Source organism: Ovis aries, chromosome 11 (assembly GCF_016772045.2).
Source record: "Ovis aries strain OAR_USU_Benz2616 breed Rambouillet chromosome 11, ARS-UI_Ramb_v3.0, whole genome shotgun sequence".
NCBI classification, from domain to species: Eukaryota; Metazoa; Chordata; class Mammalia; order Artiodactyla; family Bovidae; genus Ovis; species Ovis aries.
Genome location: NC_056064.1, coordinates 53835845 through 53858080, shown reverse-complemented (window position 1 = coordinate 53858080; position 22236 = coordinate 53835845). Strand labels below are relative to the sequence as shown.

General features: G+C 55.9%; 1 protein-coding gene across 15 annotated transcripts in view; it reads left to right on the top strand.

The window, feature by feature from the left end:
• Positions 1-21855, top strand: part of SEPTIN9 (septin 9) — a 180536-nt gene extending 158681 nt beyond the window's left edge. For all 15 annotated transcript variants that reach the window (XM_027974158.2, XM_027974155.2, XM_060394975.1 and 12 more), the window contains 9 exons: positions 9159-9350; positions 9989-10117; positions 10474-10555; positions 10847-10984; positions 13244-13361; positions 14140-14235; positions 14524-14620; positions 18951-19002; positions 20102-21855. In XM_027974158.2, coding sequence (XP_027829959.1) covers positions 9159-9350; positions 9989-10117; positions 10474-10555; positions 10847-10984; positions 13244-13361; positions 14140-14235; positions 14524-14620; positions 18951-19002; positions 20102-20237 — 1040 coding nt within the window. In that variant the 3' untranslated portion in view covers positions 20238-21855. The remainder of the gene's footprint in view (positions 1-9158; positions 9351-9988; positions 10118-10473; positions 10556-10846; positions 10985-13243; positions 13362-14139; positions 14236-14523; positions 14621-18950; positions 19003-20101) is intronic.
• The last annotated feature ends 381 nt before the right edge of the window (positions 21856-22236 follow it).

Genomic DNA, 22236 nt, shown 5'->3' with positions numbered 1-22236 from the left:
ATACTGCCCTCCCAGTCCACCCATGTTTGCCGCAATGGCAAAATTTCTTTTTTTTTTTTTAATGGTTGAGTAATATTCTTGTGTGTGTGTGGGTACCACGTCTTCTTTATCCATTCATCTGTTGATGGATACTTAGGTTGCTTCCACAACTCAACAATTGCAAACAATGCTGCTGTGAACATTAGGGCATATATATCTTTTCAAGGTAGTGTTTTTGGTTTTCTTCAGATACATATCCAGAAGTAGAGTTGCTGGGTCATAAGATAGTTCTATTTTTAATTTTTCAAGAAATCTCCATACCATTTTCTACACTGGCTACACCAATTTACGTTCCCATGAACAGTGTGTGAGGATTCCCTTTTCTGCACACCCTTGCCACAGCATTTGTGGTATTCCTTTTGATGATAGCCATTCTGACACGTGTGAGGTGCTATATCCTTGTGATTTTGATTTGCATTTCCCTGATAATTAGTTGAGCATCTTTTCCTCTGCCTGTTGGCCATCTGCATCTCCTCTTTGGAAAAATTTCTGTTCAGTTCCTCTGCCCATTTTGTAATCAGGTTGTTGAACGGTATGAGCTGTTTCTATATGCTGGATATGAATCCCTTATACAGCATTTGTTGTTCAGTTGCTCAGTCATGTCTGATTCTTCGCAACCCCATGGACTGCAGCACGCTAGGTTTCCCTGTCCTTGTATGTCGTATCATTTGCAAATATTTTCTCCCGCTCAATGCATTATCTTTTCATTTTATTGATGATTTCCTTTACTGTGAAAAAGTTTTTAAGTTTGATTAGGTCTCATTTATTTACCTTTGCTTTATTTCCTTTACTTTAGGGGTCAAATCCAAAAAATATTGCTAGGATTTATATCAGAGAGTGTTCTGCCCATGTTTTCCTCTAGGAGTCTTACGGTTTCTGGTCTTTTAGGCCTTTAATCTGTTTTGAGTGATTTTTGTATATGGCATAAGAAAATGTTCTAATTTCATTATTTTATATGTAGCTGTCCAGTGTTCCCAGCACCACTTATTGAACAGACTGTCTTTACCCTGTTGTATAGGCATGTATAGGCATGCCTTCTTTGTCATAGATTAATTGACCATAAGTGCAAGGATTTATATCTGGGCTTTATAATCTGTTCCATTCATCTATGTGTCTGTTTTTATTCCAGCACCGTACTGTTTTGATGCCTGTAGCTTTGTATCAATAATACTGTTTAAAGTCAGAGAGTGTGATTCTTCCAGCTCGTTGGCATCTTTTCTAGGACAGTTACATCTCCAAGGTGCACATGTGTGCGTAGTGAACGCAAGAGGCTATGACTGTAAGAAGCACCTGGACAAGGGTGGGATAGGGGAAGGACAGCTTCATTAAGGGCGGGGGGGGGGGGCGCATTTCCTGCAGGAAGAGTATGTGGGGGACAGGTCCCTATGACCCCCAACATCTAGCTTCTGCATGGATCTGCCTGGTGACGCTGGCTCCTGTTGGGTGGTCTCGTGGGTGTCCGTAGATGGGTCACCTTGCTTTCTGCTCAGCCACTGTGGGTGATGATTAAGCAAGGCCTGTGGGGATGATTGTGCCAGTGTCCCTGGAGAGGATCAGGGGGGTGGATAAGGGTCATTGAGTCGGCTTTACCCTGAGAGCTTGGTCCTGGGCTGTGTCCCTGGCTGTGACACGGGTGCCCCTCTGGCTGGGAGCAATGTCGAGCAGCGGAGGCTGGTGCTCGGAGAGGGTGGAATCTTCAGGGATGTTTTGGGGCTGCAGGAAGGGTGGCAGGACAGACAAGGAGGGGCGGCGGCGAAGAGTGACCCTTAGGTGTTGCAGGCCTGTTGGGCCCCTGCTCGCGATCGCCCAGGACTGCAATGCAGTATAAACCCTCTGCGGGCTCCTCTCTGGTGGCTGCATTCCAGCCAGATGTGCGTCCCACTGTCCCGGTCCCAGCCAGCCACAGACCGCGATACACAGACCCCAGGGTAGGGGTGAGGAATTTGTCCCTTGGAGCAGATGCCTGAAGTTTGTGCTGGCTCAGGGCTGTGACCTAGAGCCCCCTGTGAAGGCATGTGGATGGAAGAGGCTGGAACCCCTTCCTCGCCCGATTTAAGAGCAACCCCCTCCCCATCAGTTCCTGAGAAAAGGCGGATCTACGCGCCCCTGTGGTGAAGGGGGCGGGCAGGGGCTCGCCCACTAGGGTTGCAGGCCTGAGCTCAAATTGGAGGCCTGTGGAGAGACACTGCCAAGGTTTCCTCCCGCTGGTCTGAACGTCCTCGCTGGGAGATGACGGGGCTGCTTGTGCAGCTGGACAGCCTGGGGGCTGGGGTAGGGGGTACAGGAACCTTAGGCCTGAGTAGGGGCGTCCTGGCCTCAGCTGTCCACAAGCTGTACAGCTGGCTGGTGGGCACTCCTGGGCACAGTGGGTTCTTTTCAATCCATCTCTACCAGCAGCGACTTTTCTGTCTTCGTATAACAGCTCATTGAGATAGAATCCCCACCCTGTACAATTCACCCATTTAGCGTGTGCATCAGTGGGGCTTATTCTCAATGTTGTATCTAGTTTCAGAAAATGTTGTTGTTCAGTCGCTAAGTCGTGTCTGCTCTGACCCCACGGACTGCAGCATACCAGGCTCCTCTGTCCTCCACTCTCTCCCAGAGTTTGCTCACAGTCATGCCCATTGAGTCAGTGATACTGTCTAACCATCTCATCCTCTGCCACCCCCTTCTCCTTTTGCCGTCAATCTTTCCCAGCATCAGAGTCTTATTTATCCCCCAAAAGGAAGTCCCATAGGCGTGATGGCCCAGCCCCTGGCTGCCCCCGTCTGCTCTCTGTCTTAATGGATTTGCCTCTTCTGGGCATTTCATTTAAATGGACTCGTACCATATGTGGCCTTTCATGTCCGGCTTCTTCACTGAGCATAGTGTTTTCAAGGTTCATTTGTTACAGCGTGTCGGGACATCAGTGCTTTAAAAAATGTTTTTTAATTGCAGTATGGTTGATTAACAATGTTGTGTTAGTTTCTGCTGTTCAACAAGGTGAATCAGCCATATGGATACATATATCCCCTCCCTCTTGAGCCTCCCTCCCCTACCCCCATCCCACCCCTCTAGGTCATCACAGAGCTCTGAGCTGAGCTTCCTGTGCTTTGTAGCAGCTTCCCACTAGCTCTTTTCCTCATGGTAGTATGTACATGTCAACGCTAGTTTTTTTTTGTTTGTTTGTTTGTTTTGAGTACTGTTGATTTACGGGTCCTCCCCAGTGGCTCTGCGATAAAGACTCCACTGGCAATGAAGGACACCCAGGTTGGATTCCCAGGTCAGGAAGATTCCCCTGGAGAAGGGCATGGCAACCCACTCCAGTACTCTTGCCTGGAGAATCCCATGGACAGAGTAACCTGGTGGGCTATAGTCCGTAGGTTTGCAAAGAGTCAGACATGACTGAAAGCGACTTAGCATGCATACACACGTGGTTGATTTACAGTGTCGGGTTAGTTTCTGCTGTACAACAAAATGATTCCATTCCATATATATATATATACACACACACGTATTCTTTACATTCATACGTTATTTTTCAGATTATTTTCCATTTTAGTTTATTACAATATATCGGATATATTTTCTTATGCGATACAGTATGACCTTGTTATCTGTTTTATTTAAAGTAATTTTTATCTGTCAATCCCGAACTCCTAATTTACTTCCCCCTCTTCTTCCTCTGGTATTAAGTTTGTTTTCTTTGTCTGTGAGTCTGTTTCTGTTTTGTAAATAAGGTCGATGTATTATTTTTTAGATTCCACGTATAAGTGATATCCTATATTTGTCCTCCTCTGCTGACTTACTTTACTGAGTTTGATCATCTCTAGGTCCATCCATGTGGGTGCACATGGTGCTATTGCATTCGTCTTTCATGACTGGGTAATAGTCCACCATATGCATATACCACGTCTTCGTATCCATTTGTCTAGGACATGAGTGCTTTCAGTGGCTCGTGGTCTGTGGTGTAGAATTACTGCACTGTCTGTCCCCTCGTCCATGGGTGGACGGCCTTTTAACGGCTCGTGGTCCGTTGTGTAGAATTACCTCATTATCGCTGGCTTTTCATCCATGGGTAGACGACCTTCCAGATGTTTCGTGAGTCGCTGCTTTGTGCCACCCCCTGGCCTAGGAGTTGTGGGTGCCGCTGATTGAGCTACAACCTTGGGTTTGAAGATCTTGCAAAGTCAGATCAGGGAGTGAGGAGCCGGGTGTAGAGACTCGCAGAGGGCCACGTGGAGCCAGAGTGAGAATCCGAGGCCCTGGTTCCCAGCCGCAAAGTCTGCAGGGGGCACTGCCCCTCGCTTTGACTGTAGGATGACCATGTTACCTATTTGTCCAAACCGTGGGCTTTCTGAGCACCAACTGGGTTCTATTAATATTGATAATTAGGCTGTACTAGAAAACTTGAAAGCAAGGACTGTAACAGCCACGTGTCCACCGGTGTTCATAGCAGCGTTATTCATCATAATCGAAAGGTGGAAACCTCATAAGTGTCCATTGATGGATGAATGGATAAACAATGAAATATTATTCAGACATAAAAAGGACTGAAAGGTGACACGTGCTGGAGCAGGGGGGAGCCTCGAGAACACAATGCTTGTGAAAGAAGCCCGACACGAAAGGACAAATACTTACGAATGTTCCCACTTACACGAGGTTCCTAGTGGAGCCAGATTCACAGAGACAGGACAGAGCCTACAGGGCGAGGGGAAGGGGAGTTAGTGTTTAATGGGCTCAGAGCTTCCGACCAGGATGATAAAAGCGTTTGGAGGTAGGTGGTGGTGATGGTTACATGCCATCGTAAATGTAATTAATGACACTAACATGAACACTTAACATGGTCAAAGGGGTCAGTTTTGTAACTCGCATCTGTTTTACTGCAGTAAAGAAAATGATCAGGCTGGAGGGAGGGTGTAAACCAGCGTGTAAGGTCACCCCCGCCCAGTTAGTCACTTGGGCTGTCTTTTCCCAGAGGAGGGTGGCACTGTGGTGGGCAGGGATGTCGCCCTGGGCCTGAGAGAGAGTGGCTGACCCAGTGGAGCCAAAGCGAGGCTGTCCCAGGTGTCACACACAGACACACACACACACACACACACACACACACACACACCCTGCCCGACACACACACCCCAGCAAACCTGGCATCCCTCAGAGTGTGGCTCCGGGAAGGAGAGGCTATGGCAATCGGTGCCGCCCCCTCTATCCCCTTTTCCAAGGATTCCCAAATAGGAGCAGTGGAGAGTAGCACCTGGGGGTGTGGTGTGACCTTGGATAAGTTACTTAACTTCTCTGAACATGCGTTTCCCGCTTTTAAAGAGGGCAGCTCCCTCTTTCTCTGTTTGCGTGCAGAGACTGTAGTGAAAGTCATCTTGGATGTAAATGTGAAACTTCTTGTTTTTCTGTTAAGAACTTCCTTTTTCCTATTAATAGCCTTTGATAAAGTTTGGGTATGAAACAAAAAGCGAGCTAACAGGGAAGAGAGTGAGCCGTGGGCAGAAGTCACTGGAGGAGGTGGTTTGGACAGAGGTCTTGGGGGTGGGGATGAGTCAGGAGAAGGCAGGTCTGGAGGTGGGTCTGACTGTTGTTGTGGAGGGTCTGTGGGCAGCTCGGGGCAGCAGAGCCCCTCCTCCCTGTCCCCTGCCTTGAGGGTCTCCCCCGAGACCCCATTCACTCAGTATTGCTTGAGTGTCCCGTCCCTGTAGGGCCCTGGAGGCTCACTGGGGATCCACACACGTCACTGCCATCCTCACTGGAGCTCGTGGCCTGTTGGGGGGACACGTATGTTAATCAGCTATCATGAGAGTGAATGTGAAGTTACAGGCCTAAATTCATTGATGGTCTTCGGTTTGCCAGACAGCTTCCGGTGCATTTCATTTAAAAAAAATCACACCCCGTTTGTAAAATTAGGAGGTTAGACAAGAGTTCTGTGCTCTCCAGGATAGCTGCCACTGCCATGTGTCATTCTTTTTTTTTTTTTTTAATTAAAAAAATTTTTTTACATTTGTTGTCCATGCTTTGTGGCATGTGGGATCTTCGTTCCCTGACCAGGGATCAGACACTCACTCCCTGCATTTGAAGGGCAGAGTCTTAACTACTGGGCTGCCAGGGAAGTCCCCATGCCATGTATCATTCTTTAAACTGAAATGAATTAAAATTAAATAAAAAACTGAGTTCCTCCGTTAGACTAGCTGCATTTTAAGTGCTCGGATGTCATGTTCGTGAAAACAGTTGGTGGTTCTGAAGAAAATTAAAAATATGACTACCATTTGACTCAGCATTCCCACTGGGTCAAAAATGTTTCAGAAAGCTTTGAAATCAGGGTCTTGAGAAACAGAAGCAACCCAAGTATCCATTGATGAGTGAATTAAAAATGTGCTCCATCCACACACCGGAGTATCACTCAGCCTTCAGAAGGAAGGACATCCTGACACCTGCTAGAGCATGGGCTGACCTTGGTGAAACAAGGGCCTTCTTGGTGAAACAAGCCTGTCACGAAAGGATGAATACTGTGTGACTCTGTTGACCTGGGGTGCACAGTAGCTAAATTCATGGAGACAGAAAACAGAATGGGGAGTGGAGGGGGTTCATGCTTAATGGGGGTGGCTTCAGTTTTGCAAGATGAGTTAGGAGCTTGGGTGCAGAACAATGTGAATGTACTTAACACTCCCAAGCTGCATGCTTAAAATTGGCTACGATGGTATATTTTGTGTTCTGTAAATTTCACCACCATTTCTAAGAAGTGGCACACGTGGCTGCCTCACTGGACAGTGCTGGAGTCGCCTGTCTCCACCGTCCCGTCTAGTTGGCTAGAGTCCTCGAGGCTGCAAGAATCACAGAAACCCCGAGTTTCACAGAGACCATCTCTGGGCCGGTTGGCTGCTGGGGGCCTCTGCATTCCCCCGTGGGGTCCTGAAGGCAGACCCAAAGCCTCCTATCAGGGTGGGCATAGCGGGAGGGTCCCATATCTGCCGGCCATCCAGGCAGACAGAGTGGGGGTTGCCCACCATGGAGCCTCCCAGAGGAGGGACCTCGTGGGGGATGGGCCCTCACCTGTGCAGAAGGCCAGGCCCTTCTCTCAGCGGGAATGATGACGCTTGTCCCGTTTCTCTGATTATTTCTCTAACGGCCCCGGTGGGCAGGGGGGTTTGCTTTGGTTTCTGCAGGGGATGTTGGCTGGCTGGAGCCTCTCTGTGCTGCTCTTGGAGCTGTGGAGAGGAGTCTCCCCACCCCCCACCCTGTGCTGCTCTGGAGGGAGTGAGGGATGGAGGAAGATATGGGGGTGGGGCAGGGGGCTGGCCCGGTCCAGGGCAGAATGGCTCCCAGACCCGCAGACAGATGGAAGCAATTTTCGGTCACGTGGGGCAGGGCTGAACTGCTGTCCCGAAAGACAGGGCCCCATGTCTGTCTCCAGGAAGCAGCCCCAGAGCCACACGTTCGGGCCAGATGCAGCTCTGGTCTTTGTTTGTTTAACGATGCCTGAGCCTAGGGCAGAGTGTTTCTGAGCAGAGGCAATTCATTGCGGGCTGCGCAGGGAGGAGGCCCCCCAATGGTGGTCGAATAGGGGGGATCCCTGCCTCCTGGGCCGTTTGCCTTTCCCTGGCCCGGGGATGGGGTGAGGTGGGACGTGGAACCAAAATCTCCAGCATCAGCCTGTTGTTAGGAGAAATGTGTGGACCCCCAGGCATCCCCTGGCCTTGCTATGGTGTTACGTTACATGTTTAACGCCCCTGTTCTCTGAAGCAGGAATGTCTCTGCCTGTTCCGGGCAAAGGATAGGGGGACGTTAGTGACTGACTTGGGGATAAACCAGCGACACCCCAGTCTCCGGGATTTGTAAGCTAACAGGGCCAGTCATCTTTCCTCTCTTACTGGCCTGGGCATGCAGGGAGGAGAGGGTGCTGGCTCCCATCTCAGCTCCCTCGGAGGCTCCTGAAGACGGAGGTGGCTCTAGAGGTGCAACCTGGTGGGTGGGGTGGAGTCCGGTTATTTCCTCAGGAAACCAAAACGCAGTTTATCTGAAAGCTCGGCAGTGACCTTCCTGGCAGGGGCAGGAGGGGATGGGTAGGAGGCCGTGTTTGGGAAGGCTGCTTGCCCACCTTGGCAGTGGGGTATGCCCCCTGGAGAGGTGGGCACCTAGGGGGGCCGCTGTTGCTCTGGAAACCACCCGCACTCTCTCCCTGAGGGCTGTGAGAGGGGCTCATGGGCAGAGGGGGAGTGTTTGGACTTACTGGGTGGTCACTTCCCATGAGCTCAGGGTGCCCCGGGAGAAGAGACTGTGATCCTTCCTGGGAGGCAGGATGAAGCTGAAAATCCTTCTTAGTGGACAGAGAGGGTGGGAAGAGCTTGGACCCGCAGGGGCAACGGAGGGGCTGGGGAGGGCCGTTGGGGAAGGGTGTGGTCTGGATGTGCACATCGTGGTGGGGGGACTCACCCGGATGCAGCTGACCAGCCCTGCAGGCCAGGTGCCCCTCGGGTCCCCACTGGGAGCTTTCTGGGCATCTCCCCCGCCCCGCCCCCAGGCCTCCAGCTGGGTCACGTGGACTCTTAGGGCAGCCCAGGAGGAGAGGAGGAAGGCTCCGACCCGTAGACCAAAGCAGCCTGAGTTATTTTGAGCAGCTCAGTCCCATCTGCCTGTCTGCAGACCTGAAAACAAAACTGCCTCCCAGGCTGTGGGCGTGGGGCCCCGCAGGTGCTGGGCGGCCAGAGAGAAGACGCTTGAATCCAGTCCAGGTGGGAGGCAGGGGGCAGTACCCGCAGGTGCTGCCCATGGGCCCTCTCCTTCCTGCCATCACCCAGGGGCCAGTGGGACCACTGTGCCCGGAGGAGCTAGCTCTGCGGCCCCGCCCCCCTTCTGCACTCCTGCCGGCCCGGGGCCACCAGCAGGTGCTTGGGACTGGCTGGTTCCCTCCGTCCTCCATTCAGAGGGTCGTCCTCTCCTTTGTCCTGGCTCAGGACTTGAGTTGTGGGGTGAGGCTTTGTGGGCCAGGCAGGCAGCGGCAGGACAGCTTGGGCCAAGGGGTCTGGCTCTGAGGTGTTCCTCCGGGTCTCTTGGGCAACTGAGCCTCATTTTCCCCCACCTGCGTGTCCTCCCCCCCCCACCATCGCCCCCTAAAGCGCCCGTTCCTCTTCCTGCAGCCACCGAGGCAGCTCCCAGCAGCGCTGGCGACATGGCTGACACCCCCAGAGATGCCGCGCTCAAGCAGCCGCCTGCGCCACGGAACGAGAAGGCCTCCGTGGACTTCGGCTACGTGGGGATCGACTCCATCCTGGAGCAGATGCGCAGGAAAGCCATGAAGCAGGGCTTCGAGTTCAACATCATGGTGGTGGGTAAGTCCCCCGCTCTCATCCAGCCGGTGAGCCACCCAGAGCCACGCAAGGAAGCCCCCCTGCCCCTCCCTGGCCGGCCACAGAGGCTCTTGTAAAACGGGGTGACAGGCCTGGCCTGCAGGACAGACGAGCGTGTGGACTCTTCTACCAAGGTGATCCTCAGCGGTGCGGAGCCCGGCCCCCAGGGCTTTGGACCAGAACCCTGCAGTGTGGGTGGTCTAGCGGTGAGGGATACAGACCCTCCGCTGGGGGGCTTTGTAGGGCTTTTCCATCAAACTTCACGTGGATCCTGGTATGTCCCACAGCTAAGGGTGGATTGCACTGGAGGGGCCAGCCCCCACATTCCCTCCCCAAAGCTGTCTGAATCTCACCTCCTCCCAGGAGCCCCAGGACCTTGCATGGGGCAGTTTGACCACCCTGTGGTCAAAAGGCAAGGGGTCCATGTCCTGCTCTACCACAAAGTACAGTGAGAGCTTGGCCACTGCCCAGGGACCCAGCCCTTCCTGCCTCCTGACTGCCCCCTGACCCAGAGCCCCACCAAGGAGAGCTGGGGGATGATGCCCAGGCCTCGCCACCTGCCAGGCGCTTGAGCTGCCGTCTCTGGAGCGCCCTGCCGACCAGCCCCATTCTCTCCCCAGGGCAGAGCGGCTTGGGAAAGTCCACCTTGATCAACACCCTCTTCAAATCCAAGATCAGCCGGAAGTCAGTGCAGCCCACCTCGGAGGAGCGCATCCCGAAGACGATTGAGATCAAGTCCATCACACACGGTGAGAGCTGGGCAGGGCTGGGGGCAGGGCGCCGAGTCAGGTCCCTCGGGGCAGCACCTCTAGACCTGTTGAGACTCGGAGTCGGGTGGGAGGAGGGCGAGGGGTCAGGGATGCTCTCCAGGATCCCTGCAGGCCCTGGTCAGAGCCCTCTAGAGACAGCTGAGTTTTCCACCAAAACGCACGGGCAGGGGGCTTCATTGCTGTACACTGGCATCTCCCTGGCATCATCCTGGGGGCGCTGCTGGAGGGCCTCTTTGGGGCAGGGTGGGTCGGGCAGCCTGGCCGGTAGGGGGCGGTTATGTGCACAGGTCCCGAGTCTCCCCTCTGAACTCGGCGGGGGCTGTGATTGCGTACAGATATTGAAGAGAAGGGCGTCCGCATGAAGCTGACAGTCATCGACACACCAGGCTTCGGGGACCACATCAACAATGAGAACTGGTGAGGGGACCCCTGCCCCGGGCGGAAGAGCCCTCGCGAGGCTGCTGGGAATCTCGCCCCTCCCCCAACCCCAGGGGTCACAGGTCAGCCTGGGAGGCTGTTTCAGGTCTCTGTTGCACTCAGGATTTCAGGTGGTACCCACCCCACCCCCACCCCACCCCCCTCGCTTCCCGGTGTTGGGCGGAGACTTGGGGGATTGGGGACCTGCAGGTGAGGATGGGGGGTCAGGGGGCTGCTTCCCCAGCTGGGGCGGTGGGGGTTCCATGCTCGCTGACTGGGTCCTCTCTGCAGCTGGCAGCCCATCATGAAGTTCATCAACGACCAGTACGAGAAGTACCTGCAAGAGGAGGTCAACATCAACCGGAAGAAGCGCATCCCGGACACCCGCGTCCACTGCTGCCTGTACTTCATCCCCGCCACCGGCCACTCGTACGTGCCCCCAGCGCGCAGCCTGAGTGCCCCCGGCCTCCCTCTGGCCCCTACCCTGCGTCCCACCCACCGGTCACCATCCAGTTTGCCTGGAAGGGCGGAAGACCGGCTGGGCCCGGGGTGGTCCGGAGCCTGGGCTGTGCCTTCTCAGGGCAGGCGTTCTGGCGGGCCTGGCAGGTGGGCGGAGACTCTCCAGCTGTGTTTCTTTAGCACTTACCTGCCCCTCCGTGCGGTTCGCTAGTCCATAAGGGGAGTGCTGACGATGCGATAACAGACCCTGGCAGGGACCCCCACACACACCGAGGAGGGCTTAGAGCACAGAGAACAGCGGGCTTGGCCCCGGGCAGGGCTGGATAAGGGCTGTTAGTCGAGGCCGCCTTGGAGAGAGCTGCTTTCTCCTGCCAGTGCCACCTGCAGCTACAGATGTACGTACAAGCCAGTGAGGCTGGCGTGGAGTGGGTGCCCTGGAGCGGAGGTCGGGGATCTCCTCGCCTCCTTTGAGCAGGGGTGGTCTCCCTCATGAGGGCAGATGCGCTCTTCGATTGTTCAGAATGTTAATTGTGCATGTGAGTAGGGCCAGTGTTATTGAATTTTTCTTTAAACGTGTGTGTGTGTGTGTGTGTGTGTGTGTGATTCTTTACCCACTGAGCCACCTGGGAAGGCCCCTTTTTAAAACACACCCGTATTTTACATTCATATATTTATTTGTGGCTCTGCTGGGTCTTTGTTGCTGCTCGGGCTTTCTCTAGCTGCAGCAGGTGGGGGCTCCTCTTGCGGTGCGCGCCTTCCCGTTGCGGTGGCTTCTCCTGGTGGAACGCAGGCCCCAGGGCACGAGGGCTTCGGTAGCTGCAGCAGGCAGGCTCAGTAGTTGGAGCACATGGGCTTAGTTGCTCCGCGGCATGTGGAATCCTCATGGACCGGGGATTGAACCTGCATCCCCTGCATTGGCAGGTGGATTCTCTTCCACTGCGCCACCAGGGAAGCCCCAGATGGGCCCTGGATGGCCTCACAGACCCCTTGTCCTTGGCTCCCTGTGGCTCCATCTGCGCCTGACACCCGTAGGTGTCTTTCCACCGCCTGGTGGACACCCTTGGGCTCATCCTGAATCAGGATGTGGGAAGGAAGGGAGCCCAGCACCCAGTGGATGCGGGAGTGGGTGGGGAGGGGGCAGCGAGGGTAGACAGAGGGGGACTGCTGGGGCCCGGGGTCCGGCTGGTCACCACGGCCTGAGGCTCTGGCTCTGACTGTTCTACATTCGGTTCTGCTAGCAGCAGGAAGCCCAGGGTTGGGGCCCAGCCTCGCAGGCACCGGTTACAGGAAGGAAGCTGGCAGGAGCCATGGGCCTCACCTGGGGGCCTTTGTGGGAAACCAAGCGAGTCCCTGAGCCACCCTCGGCGAGGGTCTGCGCAGGGGCGGGGGGCTCAGCCGCGAGTCCCACAGCAGCTGGTCCAGGCTTTGCTCCACCAAGGCGCTGCTGGAAGCAGGGGGCTGAGGCTGGGCTCTGCTGCTGCTGTGGTGATCCAGCGGGGTGCCGCGCCATCGTGCCCCAGACCCCGGCCCGGGGGATCGAGTGGCTCCTCCCCATCATCATTCAGACCTCCTCCTGGGGCCCGCCTTACCCTCACACTGAGTCTCTGACTAACTGCGGGAACAACAGGGACAGCTCTGGTCCTGGTGGGAAGGCGGTGCCAGCCATTCAGGAGCCCCGCTGCCCTGCCCCACAGCTGCTGAGAGCTGTCTCGGGTTGGAGTGGGGGGTGTGAGGAGGGCCTGAGGGGTAGCATTTCCCTGCATCAGACCTTGGACACCTGGAGCCAGTGGGCAAGGGGCAGGGGATGCCCCAAACAGCAGCCCCCAGCTCATCCTGGGAAATGGGGCTGAGTGAGCACCCATCTGCCCCCAGACGGTGACGCCCCACAATCTGATGGCCCTCTGAACCGGTGGCAGCCCTTCTCCCAGTGGACACACTGGGGGCTTTGGGAGCTCCTCCCCAGGCTGCTCAGAGCTGGTCTGGCCCCCACTCCTTCCTCCCCCCGGGTCAGGGTGGCTCAGGATTCTTTTCCTTTTTCTGTCCCTCGCCAGTGCCTTGGCTGGCTCTCAGCCCACAGCCTTGACCTTGGCATACACCCACCTGGGAGCTGCAGGCACCCTGGGGGCCTCGCCCCAGCTCCCTCCAGGCAGGAGTGGGCCCCCTTTCCACGTTTCTGTCCCCGTTCCATGCCCCTCCCCCCATACCCTCATCCGTGTCCCTCTGTTCCAGCCTCAGGCCCCTGGACATCGAGTTCATGAAGCGCCTGAGCAAAGTGGTCAACATTGTCCCAGTCATCGCCAAGGCCGACACGCTGACCCTGGAGGAGAGGGTCTACTTCAAACAACGGGTAGGGCTCTGCCTCTGCCCACCATCCCCCTTGGTGGGAGCAAGGCCATCAGACAAAATCCCCAGTTTTTATTAGATGGAAGAAACAGTTTCCATCAGGGGACAGATGGTCGCTTCCTTCCCAGTCACTGCCCCACTTGGACTGCTCTCCGAACAGGAGGGTGAACCCTGGGCTCCTATAGAGCCGCTGCCTCTGAGCGGGGAGACTCCTCACTCTTATTCCCAAAGCTCCACCCACAATCCCTTAGGTCCAGGGATTTTCCCAGCATGCTTAGGGGAGGACAGCGCCCTAGCAACGGATGTGTCTGGAGGGAAAAGAACAAGGAAGCCCCCAAAGCTCCCCCCGGGCATTTGTCTGTGCTCAGGGCAGAAACGACAGCTGTTCACGGGGACGTTGTCACTGATCACCATCCGTACGGGCAGCTGTCGCTGTAAAGGGTGGTTGGTGACAGTCTGACACACGCAGGTGCCCCTGTGCAGTATGGTCCGCTGCAGTGAGAGGGTGTCCAGGTGGAATTCAGGACGGGGATGCCCCGTGCCTGGGATGGTGACCCCGGGTCTCTGGGGTGGCTGCGGTCTCCCGGCAGGCCGGTCTGCAGCTGCCCCTCCTCCACTCCAGAGGCACAAGAGCTGGACAGTTACCAGACCCCCAGAGCCCACCCCTGACTCTGAGCCTGGGGCCACTTGCTTTGTGGAGGTCATAGCACGGGCAGATCCCAGTGGGTTGGTCCAGTTTGCTGCATGGACGGTGCCCACTTGTCTCCCCTCTGGACCCCCAGATCACTGCGGACCTGCTATCCAATGGCATTGACGTGTACCCCCAGAAGGAGTTTGACGAGGACTCTGAGGACCGACTGGTGAACGAGAAGTTCCGGGTGAGTGCACCGACCCGACTGCTGTTTCCGGAGGCCCCTCACTTCCTGCTAGAGGACATGGGTGGGTCTTCCCAGGGGTCCAGGAAAACAGGTGGGGTGATCTTGAGCCATAAGGAAGTGTTATCTGGGCCAGGAGGGTTATCGGAGCCAGAGGTTCCACGTGCAGCCCTCTCAGGCCAAGGGGTCTCAGTGCTGGAGGCCCGACTCAGGGCAACTCCTGCCAGGGGCCCAGGGAGTGGACCGGCCTTTGCACGCGCAAGTGACCAATGCCTCCTGCCCCTCCCCCAGGAGATGATCCCGTTTGCTGTGGTGGGCAGTGACCACGAGTACCAAGTGAACGGGAAGAGGATCCTTGGAAGGAAAACCAAGTGGGGCACCATTGAAGGTAATGGCTGAGCTGGTGCCCAGGCCTCCAGACAGGTCAGGAGGAAAGCTGCCTCTGCTACCCGGGAGCTGTGCACCTGGGCCTGACGGGCTGCTCTTGGGACCTCATCTGTTGCCCATTCAGCCACAGGAAGGGCTCCCGTGGGTCCTGCTTGGTGGAGGACATGAGGGGCTAGGTGTCTTGTCTGGGGTCCACAGCCATTAGCTGACGGAGCCATGCCTCCATCCCAGTCCCCTACATCCAGGCAGGAAGGAGTATGATGGGCTCTGCCAGGGTCCTGGTGCTGGGGTTTCCCAGGCATGCTGTGTGACCCTGGACAAGTCACCTCACCTCTCTGGGCCTGGGGAAAGGGCTGGGCTGGAGCTCTGTCCAGCTGAGAACCAGATGCCTCCCCACTCCATGCCCCCTTGGAGCTCCAGGACCCCCACGTCTTCATGTCCTGGGGCTTCTGCAACAGACCAGCACAGACTGGGTGGCTTAAACAGAAGTTCATCCTCAGTGTTCTGGAGGCCTCGGGGGAGACTGTTCCCTGCCCCCCTCCTAGTGGCTGCCGGCTGACCTTGGCTTGTAGGCTCAGCCCTGCGGTCTCTGCTCTAACTTCCTCTGTGCTCCTGTGTCTCTCTTCTTCTAAGAGCACTCGTCACTGACCTTAGGGCCCCCCTGAATCCAGGGTGATCCCCTCTTGAGGTAGATAAATCTGTTTATTGCTATATCGGGTCTTGGTTGTGGCGCTCAGGAGCCCCCTGGCATGTGGGATCTTCGTTCCCCAACCAGGGATCAGACCTGCATCCCCTGCACTGGAAGGTGGATTCTTAACCACTGGACCGCTGGGGAAGTCCCTGAAATCCTTACTTTAATTACACCTTCACAGACTTTTTTTTCCAAATAGGGTCCCATTCACTGGTGCCCAGGGTTGGGAGCTGGACGTCTGGGAGACACCATCCAACCCACTACAGGTGGCCATAGGTGGGGTGGACCTGGGCGTTTCCTTCCCCCTCCCTCTGTTCTGTCCTTTCCTCTAGAACAGATTAAAATGGACCACTTTGCTCCTTGTTCACTTGGCTGAAAGGCCCAGCATAGAGAAGGAAGCAGAACATGCAGCAGTTGCTTTCAACTCCAGCTGCTACCACCCCATCCCACACCTAGCTCATGACCTTGGGCATGTCCCTGTGACCTTGGGCATGTCCCATCATCCCTTGGGTCCCGTTTTTGCCATCCTTAAAGTGAGCACCTTGTGCCAAGAGTTTAGTGAAATCGGAGAATGTCTCAAAGACCATCGGAGCTTTCAGGACAGCAGGTACTTTGGTTTTTCATATACTTTCATTGTATTAGCAGGAAATGATACAATGAAACTGATCTAGTGGGGCACTCCCAGGCTCATTTTACCTGGGTTATTGTTAAAATCCCTCACCTCCCTGTGCCGCCTAGATGTCTCCGTGAGGCTTCATCCTCCGCTCATCCGGTTTTGGCCCCGCCTCTTCCATTTCTCCTCTTCCTGAAATCTTTCTGTTTAGAAACCTTCTTGTAAAGTGTGTTGGAGGATCTGGGATAAGAAGGGGCCAGTGGGGGGACTTCCCTGGCAGTCCAGTAGTTAAGACTCCACACTTCCACTGCAGGGGGCACAGATTTGATCTCTGGTCAAGAACCAAGATACCACACGCCACGTGGCGCAGCCCAAGTACATTTGAAAAAAGGAAGAAGAGAAAGAAAGGGCGATTGGGGAGGGGCAGGGAAGGGCAGCTCCGCCTCTGATAGCCTCTGCTGCCCTCTGGCGGCCGACTTGGGCCCTGCCGGCAGCCGGTAAAGGAAATTGTCGGGAAATTGTTGGGAAATTAGGGAGGTTGGTTTTCTGTGTCCCTGCTCTCCTGCTCTGGCCTGGATCCCGCGCTTTGAAAGAGCTGTGCGTTGCTATGGTGCTGCCAGCCCACGTTGAGGATGGTGATGAGAAACAGCCCCACGGAACCTGTAAAGATGGTGGCGGGGGTGGCTCTGACTTCCCAGCAGCCTTCGTGAGGTCCCGGAAGGAGTTTCTGCCATTAGAGTAGTTGAACTTCCCCAAGACTTTGGTGACTTTTTTTTTTTAATCTCTGGGACCTTGTGAATTGAGAGCTGACCGGAGAGCAGGCTGCTCTGTGCCTCTCCTCATCCCCACCCTCTCCAGCCCCAGTTCCCTCTTCTTCCTCCTCCTGGGTTGCACACCACCATCCTGAGGTACTTTACTCATCCTTGGAAGCTGCCCGAATGTTTTCAGTGGAGGGCAGGTGTGATAAAGCGCACAGTTAACTCATTTCATCCTCTCCCATCCCTGAGAGGTGGGAGGCATTATTATGCCCATTTTACAGATGAGGAAATGGAGGCTCAGAGAGGCCAGAATAACTTGCCTAACCTGGGATGCAGTGGTCAGACAGTCACTTCAGGTTCAGAGTGTTCTTCCCTCTACTCTCAGTGCTTCTTCAAGTTAGATGGAAAGGCTGCGTGAGAGCCAGCCAGCAGAGGATTCTACTGTGGGTGCAGTCCTGCAGGGTAGGGGATGGGAGAGGAAGGAGGGCAGGGGTCGGGGGTGTGCATGCACGCTCAGTCACCTCAGTCGTGTCCGACCCCGTGTGACCCTATGGGCTGCAGCCCTCCAGGCTCCTCCGTCCATGGGAGTCTCCAGGCAAGAATACTGGAGTGGGTTGCCATGCTCTCCTCAAGGGGATCTTCCTGATTCCAAGGATTGAACCCACATCTCTTGTGTCTCCTGCATTGGCAGGCAGGTTCTTACCACTAGTGCCACCTGGGAAGCCTGAGTTGGCGGGTGGGGCACTCGGCCTTTTACCACCCTGGTCCCCCTGCCGGCTGTCAGTCGGTCAGTTCAGTCGCTCAGTCGTGTCTGACTCCTTGAGACCCCATGGACTGCACCACGCCAGGCTTCCCTGTCCATCACCAACTCCCAGAGCTTACTCAAACTCATGTCCATTGAGTTGGTGATGCCATCCAACCATCTCATCCTCCGTCGTCCCCTTCTCCTCCTGCCTTCAATCTTTCCCAGCATCAGGGTCTTTTCCAATGAGTGAGTTCATCACATCGGGTGGCTAAAGTATTGGAGTTTCAGCTTCATCATCGGTCCTTCCAATGAATATTCAGGACTGATTTCCTTTAGGATGAACTGGTTGGATCTCCTTGCAGTCCAAGGGACTCTCAAGAGTCTTCTCTGACACCACAGTTCAAAAGCATCAATTCTTCGGCACTCAGCTTTCTTTATAGTCCAACTCACATCCATACATGACTACTGAAAAAACCACAGCTTTGACTCGACAGACCTTTGTTGGTAAAGTAATGTCTCTGCTTTTTAATATGCTGTCTAGGTTGGTCATAGCTTTTCTTCCAAGGAACAAACATCTTTTTATTTCATGGCTGCAGTCACCATCTGCAGTGATTTTAGAGTCCAGAAAAATAAAGTCTCTCACAGTTTCCATTGTTTCCCCATCTATCTGCTGGCTGTATTGACCCTTTAACTTTGAGAAAGGCCCTGCTGCCCTGGGATGGGGAAGCCTGGACCTGGGAGCCAGGCCTCCCGGGCCGTGGAAGCTGGGCAGAGTGCTTTTTTTGTTTTTTCCACCTCTGAGCCGCACCTCCCTACGACCACAAATGAGACGTCTTAGTCGCTCTCCTGTAGGGTGTGTGGAGATTGGGGATTCCTTCCCGTGGGCCGGACGCCCCCACAGAACCTCAGAGGACAGCCTCCCTGAGTCCAGATGATGCCACTCAGCACCCTTTGAAGGGTGACTGGCAGCTGACGACCACGCAGCAGGCAGTTTCTATGCAGCACTGGGCATCGCCGGCCCACTCCAGGGTGCCTGTGGGGTCCCTCCCTGCCCATCTTCCCGCATGCCCAGAGCCAGCTGCCGTCTTCAGCTTGTGCTCAGCACTCCGAGGGGCTTTAGTGTGTCCCCGTGTGCACCCTCCCAGGCAGCGGATTACTCAGTTTTGCCGACTCTTGAGCTCAATGGGAGCGGTCATCCCCAGTGTGTGACCTCTGTACACGTGTGTCCTTGCGTGTGTCCTGAGCACGTGGGGGAGAAACCCCAGCCCCAGTTCCTGCCATGTTCTGTTCCCAGCACCGCTCTCATCTTCAGGTCTCCCCTGGGACACCCCCGGGCCCCCTCTTGCTTAGCGTAGCGCTCTCTCCCCTGCAGTTGTCTTGCCAGGTGACAGTGCCATCTCCCCGGAGGGCAGGAGCTGAGGTGCCTGGTGTACCCTTATGGCCCCCCTGCCCCACCCATCTACCTGCCCAGCATTGCCGGGAAGGGCTTTCCTGATCTTAAAGCTCCCTCTCTCTCCTCTGCAGTTGAGAACACCACTCACTGTGAGTTTGCTTACCTGCGGGACCTCCTTATCAGGTGAGAGCCGGGCGGGTCCGGTGCTTGAGTGGGGAGGGGCTGACAGCCCAGAAGGGGCCTCTGTCAGGGCTTGGGCGGTGGGCGAGGGTGATGGGCCAGCTAGCGGAGGTCTTGAGTAGCAGCCAGCACACACCACCCATCTGCCTTCCTCCTTGGAGCCCCAGTGTCTTAAAATGCTTTGTTGGAAATGAAGCAAGCAGTGAAAATCTTTTTTTACTTTCACCTGGGGAAGGGTTGAGTTTGCATCGCTGGAGCCTGAGCCCCAGGAGGTCTCGGGTGCTGGGCATGTGTCTGTCCTCTGACCTGGTGGAGGCCCCGCCTCAGTTTCCTTGAGCCCAGGCAAGGAGGAGCCTGTCCTCAGCCCAGGTAGTGAGGCCAGGGCCTGGGCAGGTGAACAGAGACAGTGGGGGCTCCCTCCGGGGTGCCAGGGGCTCCCAGCTCCTCAGCCAGCATGACGGATGCTAGGAACGAAGTCACTAGGAGGGACGGGACCATCTCTCATGGCCTCCAAGTTGGGGGAGGACATGGCTTCCAGGAGCTAACTGCCCTGTGCTGGAGAGCCTAGCTGCAGAAGGACGCCCTTCTGACACCTTTGCAAACCTGCCCTGATGGTCAGTGGAGAAGGGACGCTTGAACACATGACTACAGGGGTACCAGTACCCGCCACCCCCAGGCCCCTCACCCGCCGGCTACAGGCCGCTGCCCCTTGCCTGCCAGCACAACTGGCCGCTGCCCTAGCTCTTCTGAACCAGAGCAAGGGAGCTCCAGCCCTGCCCACCGCGGGGGGCCTCTGCACTCAGCCTGTCCCTGAACTGGCGATTGAGTTGTCCCAGAAAAGGGGCTGTGTTGGAACACGTGGTCCTGAGAGTGGCAGGGTTGCCATGGAGACCCGCCTCCTCACCCCCACACGCTCCTGTCCAGGCTTGGTCTGTCTTGGTGGGGCTAAAGCGCCGTGCTGGAGAACCGCACCCCCCCGCACCCCCCAGCTGGCCCGGGGAACCGTGTAGTGGGGATTGGGAGTGGGGAGGGCAGGCTGAGTGAGCAGGAGCCCCCCCCACCCCTGGCTCCCCTCGTGACCCCTGCCCCGTGCCCCTCCCAGGACACACATGCAGAACATCAAGGACATCACCAGCACCATCCACTTCGAGGCCTACCGCGTGAAGCGCCTGCACGAGGGCAGCAGCGCCGTGGCCAACGGTGTCGAGGAGCAGGCACCCGAAGCCCAGGAGATGTAGACACCGCCCGCCCCGGGACCCTACCCTGAGTCTTCACCGTCTCCCGCCACCTGCCCCATTTTTATTTTATATGATTTTCTCCGTGTGTCCTCGATCTCCGCCCCTTCACCCCTGCCAAGTAACAAGATGACGAGCGCCCTCTGAGTATGTTTGTTATTAGCCCACTGACTACGGGGACCAGGACTGGGAGTGGGGGGGGGGGGGAGCTTGGAGTGTGGGGCGGCTCTCTGGCCCTCCCTGAGGTCCAGAAGGGGCTGGAGGACCACTGACTCAGTTCCCGACCCTGCCCTCACTCCAGGCCCCAGGAGTGGCCCCCAGCTCTTAGAGCCCCTGGAGCATGGTGGGGTGGTGCCCGCGGAAGGATGGGACCCTGCTGGTGGACCTGGGGCCCCTTCCTGCCCCCGCCTCCCTGCACGCCGCTGGGGAGCCCCTGAGCCCGCCTCTAGGGGAGAGCAGTTCATTCCACGAGATCCAAGTTGCCCATTGGCTGCTGCCCGCCCGCCCGCCCGCGAGCCTGTCCTGGAGCAGAAAGTGCCTTTATCTCAGCCGTCCACACGAGCCACCAGCTCTCCGCAGCTGTCCCCTCGGGCGGGGAACTGGGACAAGGTGGAGAGAGGGAGATGTGTCTTTATCTCCTGTTATGTCCCGCCCCCTTCCCCACCCCCGCTGGAATTTGAGGATTCAAAGGAAGCAAAAGATGCACCCTACCCCGCCCTGATTTTTGGGAACGTCCAAGCGAGTGAACCTGGTAAAGGAGCTAAGGAGGAAGTCAAGTGCTGGCAGGTGCCAGAAGGAAGTGGGGGGCGGGGGGCCCTCGTGGGCTTGGTGCCGGCCCTGCCCCCACCTCGTGTGACCAGGGAAGTGTATCTGTCTGTCTAGACATCCATTTGGCCCGAGACACTCTGGTTAAGTGAATGCCCAGTTGGCCGCCCCAGACACACGGCCCCCCTGACCGAGGCCTGGCTGACACCACGACCAGGGAGGTGGGAGGCCAGGCAAGCCTGACTGTGTGTTGCCCTGATGTGCCTGGGGCCCTGCACCTCCCCTGCCCCCAGAGCCCATCATAGAGACCCCCAGAGAGGGACTGATCAGGGGTCAGGTATCCACGGCCCACAGTCGGGCTCCACGTCCTCACGGCCCCAGGCTGGGGAGCTCAGACACGGGTCAATGATCCGTGACCGTCTGCAGGCCCCAGGCTGGCTTCTTGCCCATGAGAAGGTGGGAGGGGTGGGTGCAGACTGGTGTGTGTGTGTGTGCACGCGCATGTGTAGGTCATTGCTTCGTGTGTTTACTCCCTCCCCCCCCAAGAGAGGAAGGACCCCTTAGTAGAAACAGTTTACTTGCCGACTTGCCATTTTTGCCAAAACCAAGATGTTGAAGGATGCGTCCGTCGCCAGCGTCGGGGTCCCGGCCGTGGACCAGTCCAGCCGGCCCGTCTTGGGACGCCTTCGCTTCCTTCTCTGTAGCCAGATTTTTGAAAACTTGTTAGTTTCACTGGGATCTGTTCCACAGTGGCCTTTCGCTATGTGCCTCCTGAGAAATTCGTCTCTTTTTGTATAAATAACAAAGTGTTGAAAATGTATTTCCTGAAATAAATGTTCCAAATGCAAACCCGGAAGACTGGAGTGGGGATTTTTTTTTCTCCCCCTCTTTTCTGACCCCGAAAGTGCGGCGCTCCTTTGATGAGTGTGAAGATAGCGTGGAAGTGATTGCTAGGGAATTGTTTCATCTCCTTTTGGGAGGAAGAAAGGTTTCAGGGACTTAGAAGCACTGATTTAAGGGCATGATTGAAAAGCGAACAGAGTCTTAATTTATTCATTAAAAGAAGGCTTTGAAGGCATTCCACCGGGCGGTGCTGTGCACTGCTTCTATGACTGTATCCTGGAAATAATGTTTTTCTTCTTAAAATCAAAGTCTGTTGCAGTGAACCCTATGAGCTGGTCAGTGTTTGACAATCATTTCATACCAATTTATTTCAAGAGAGCTCAGTCACCAAAAG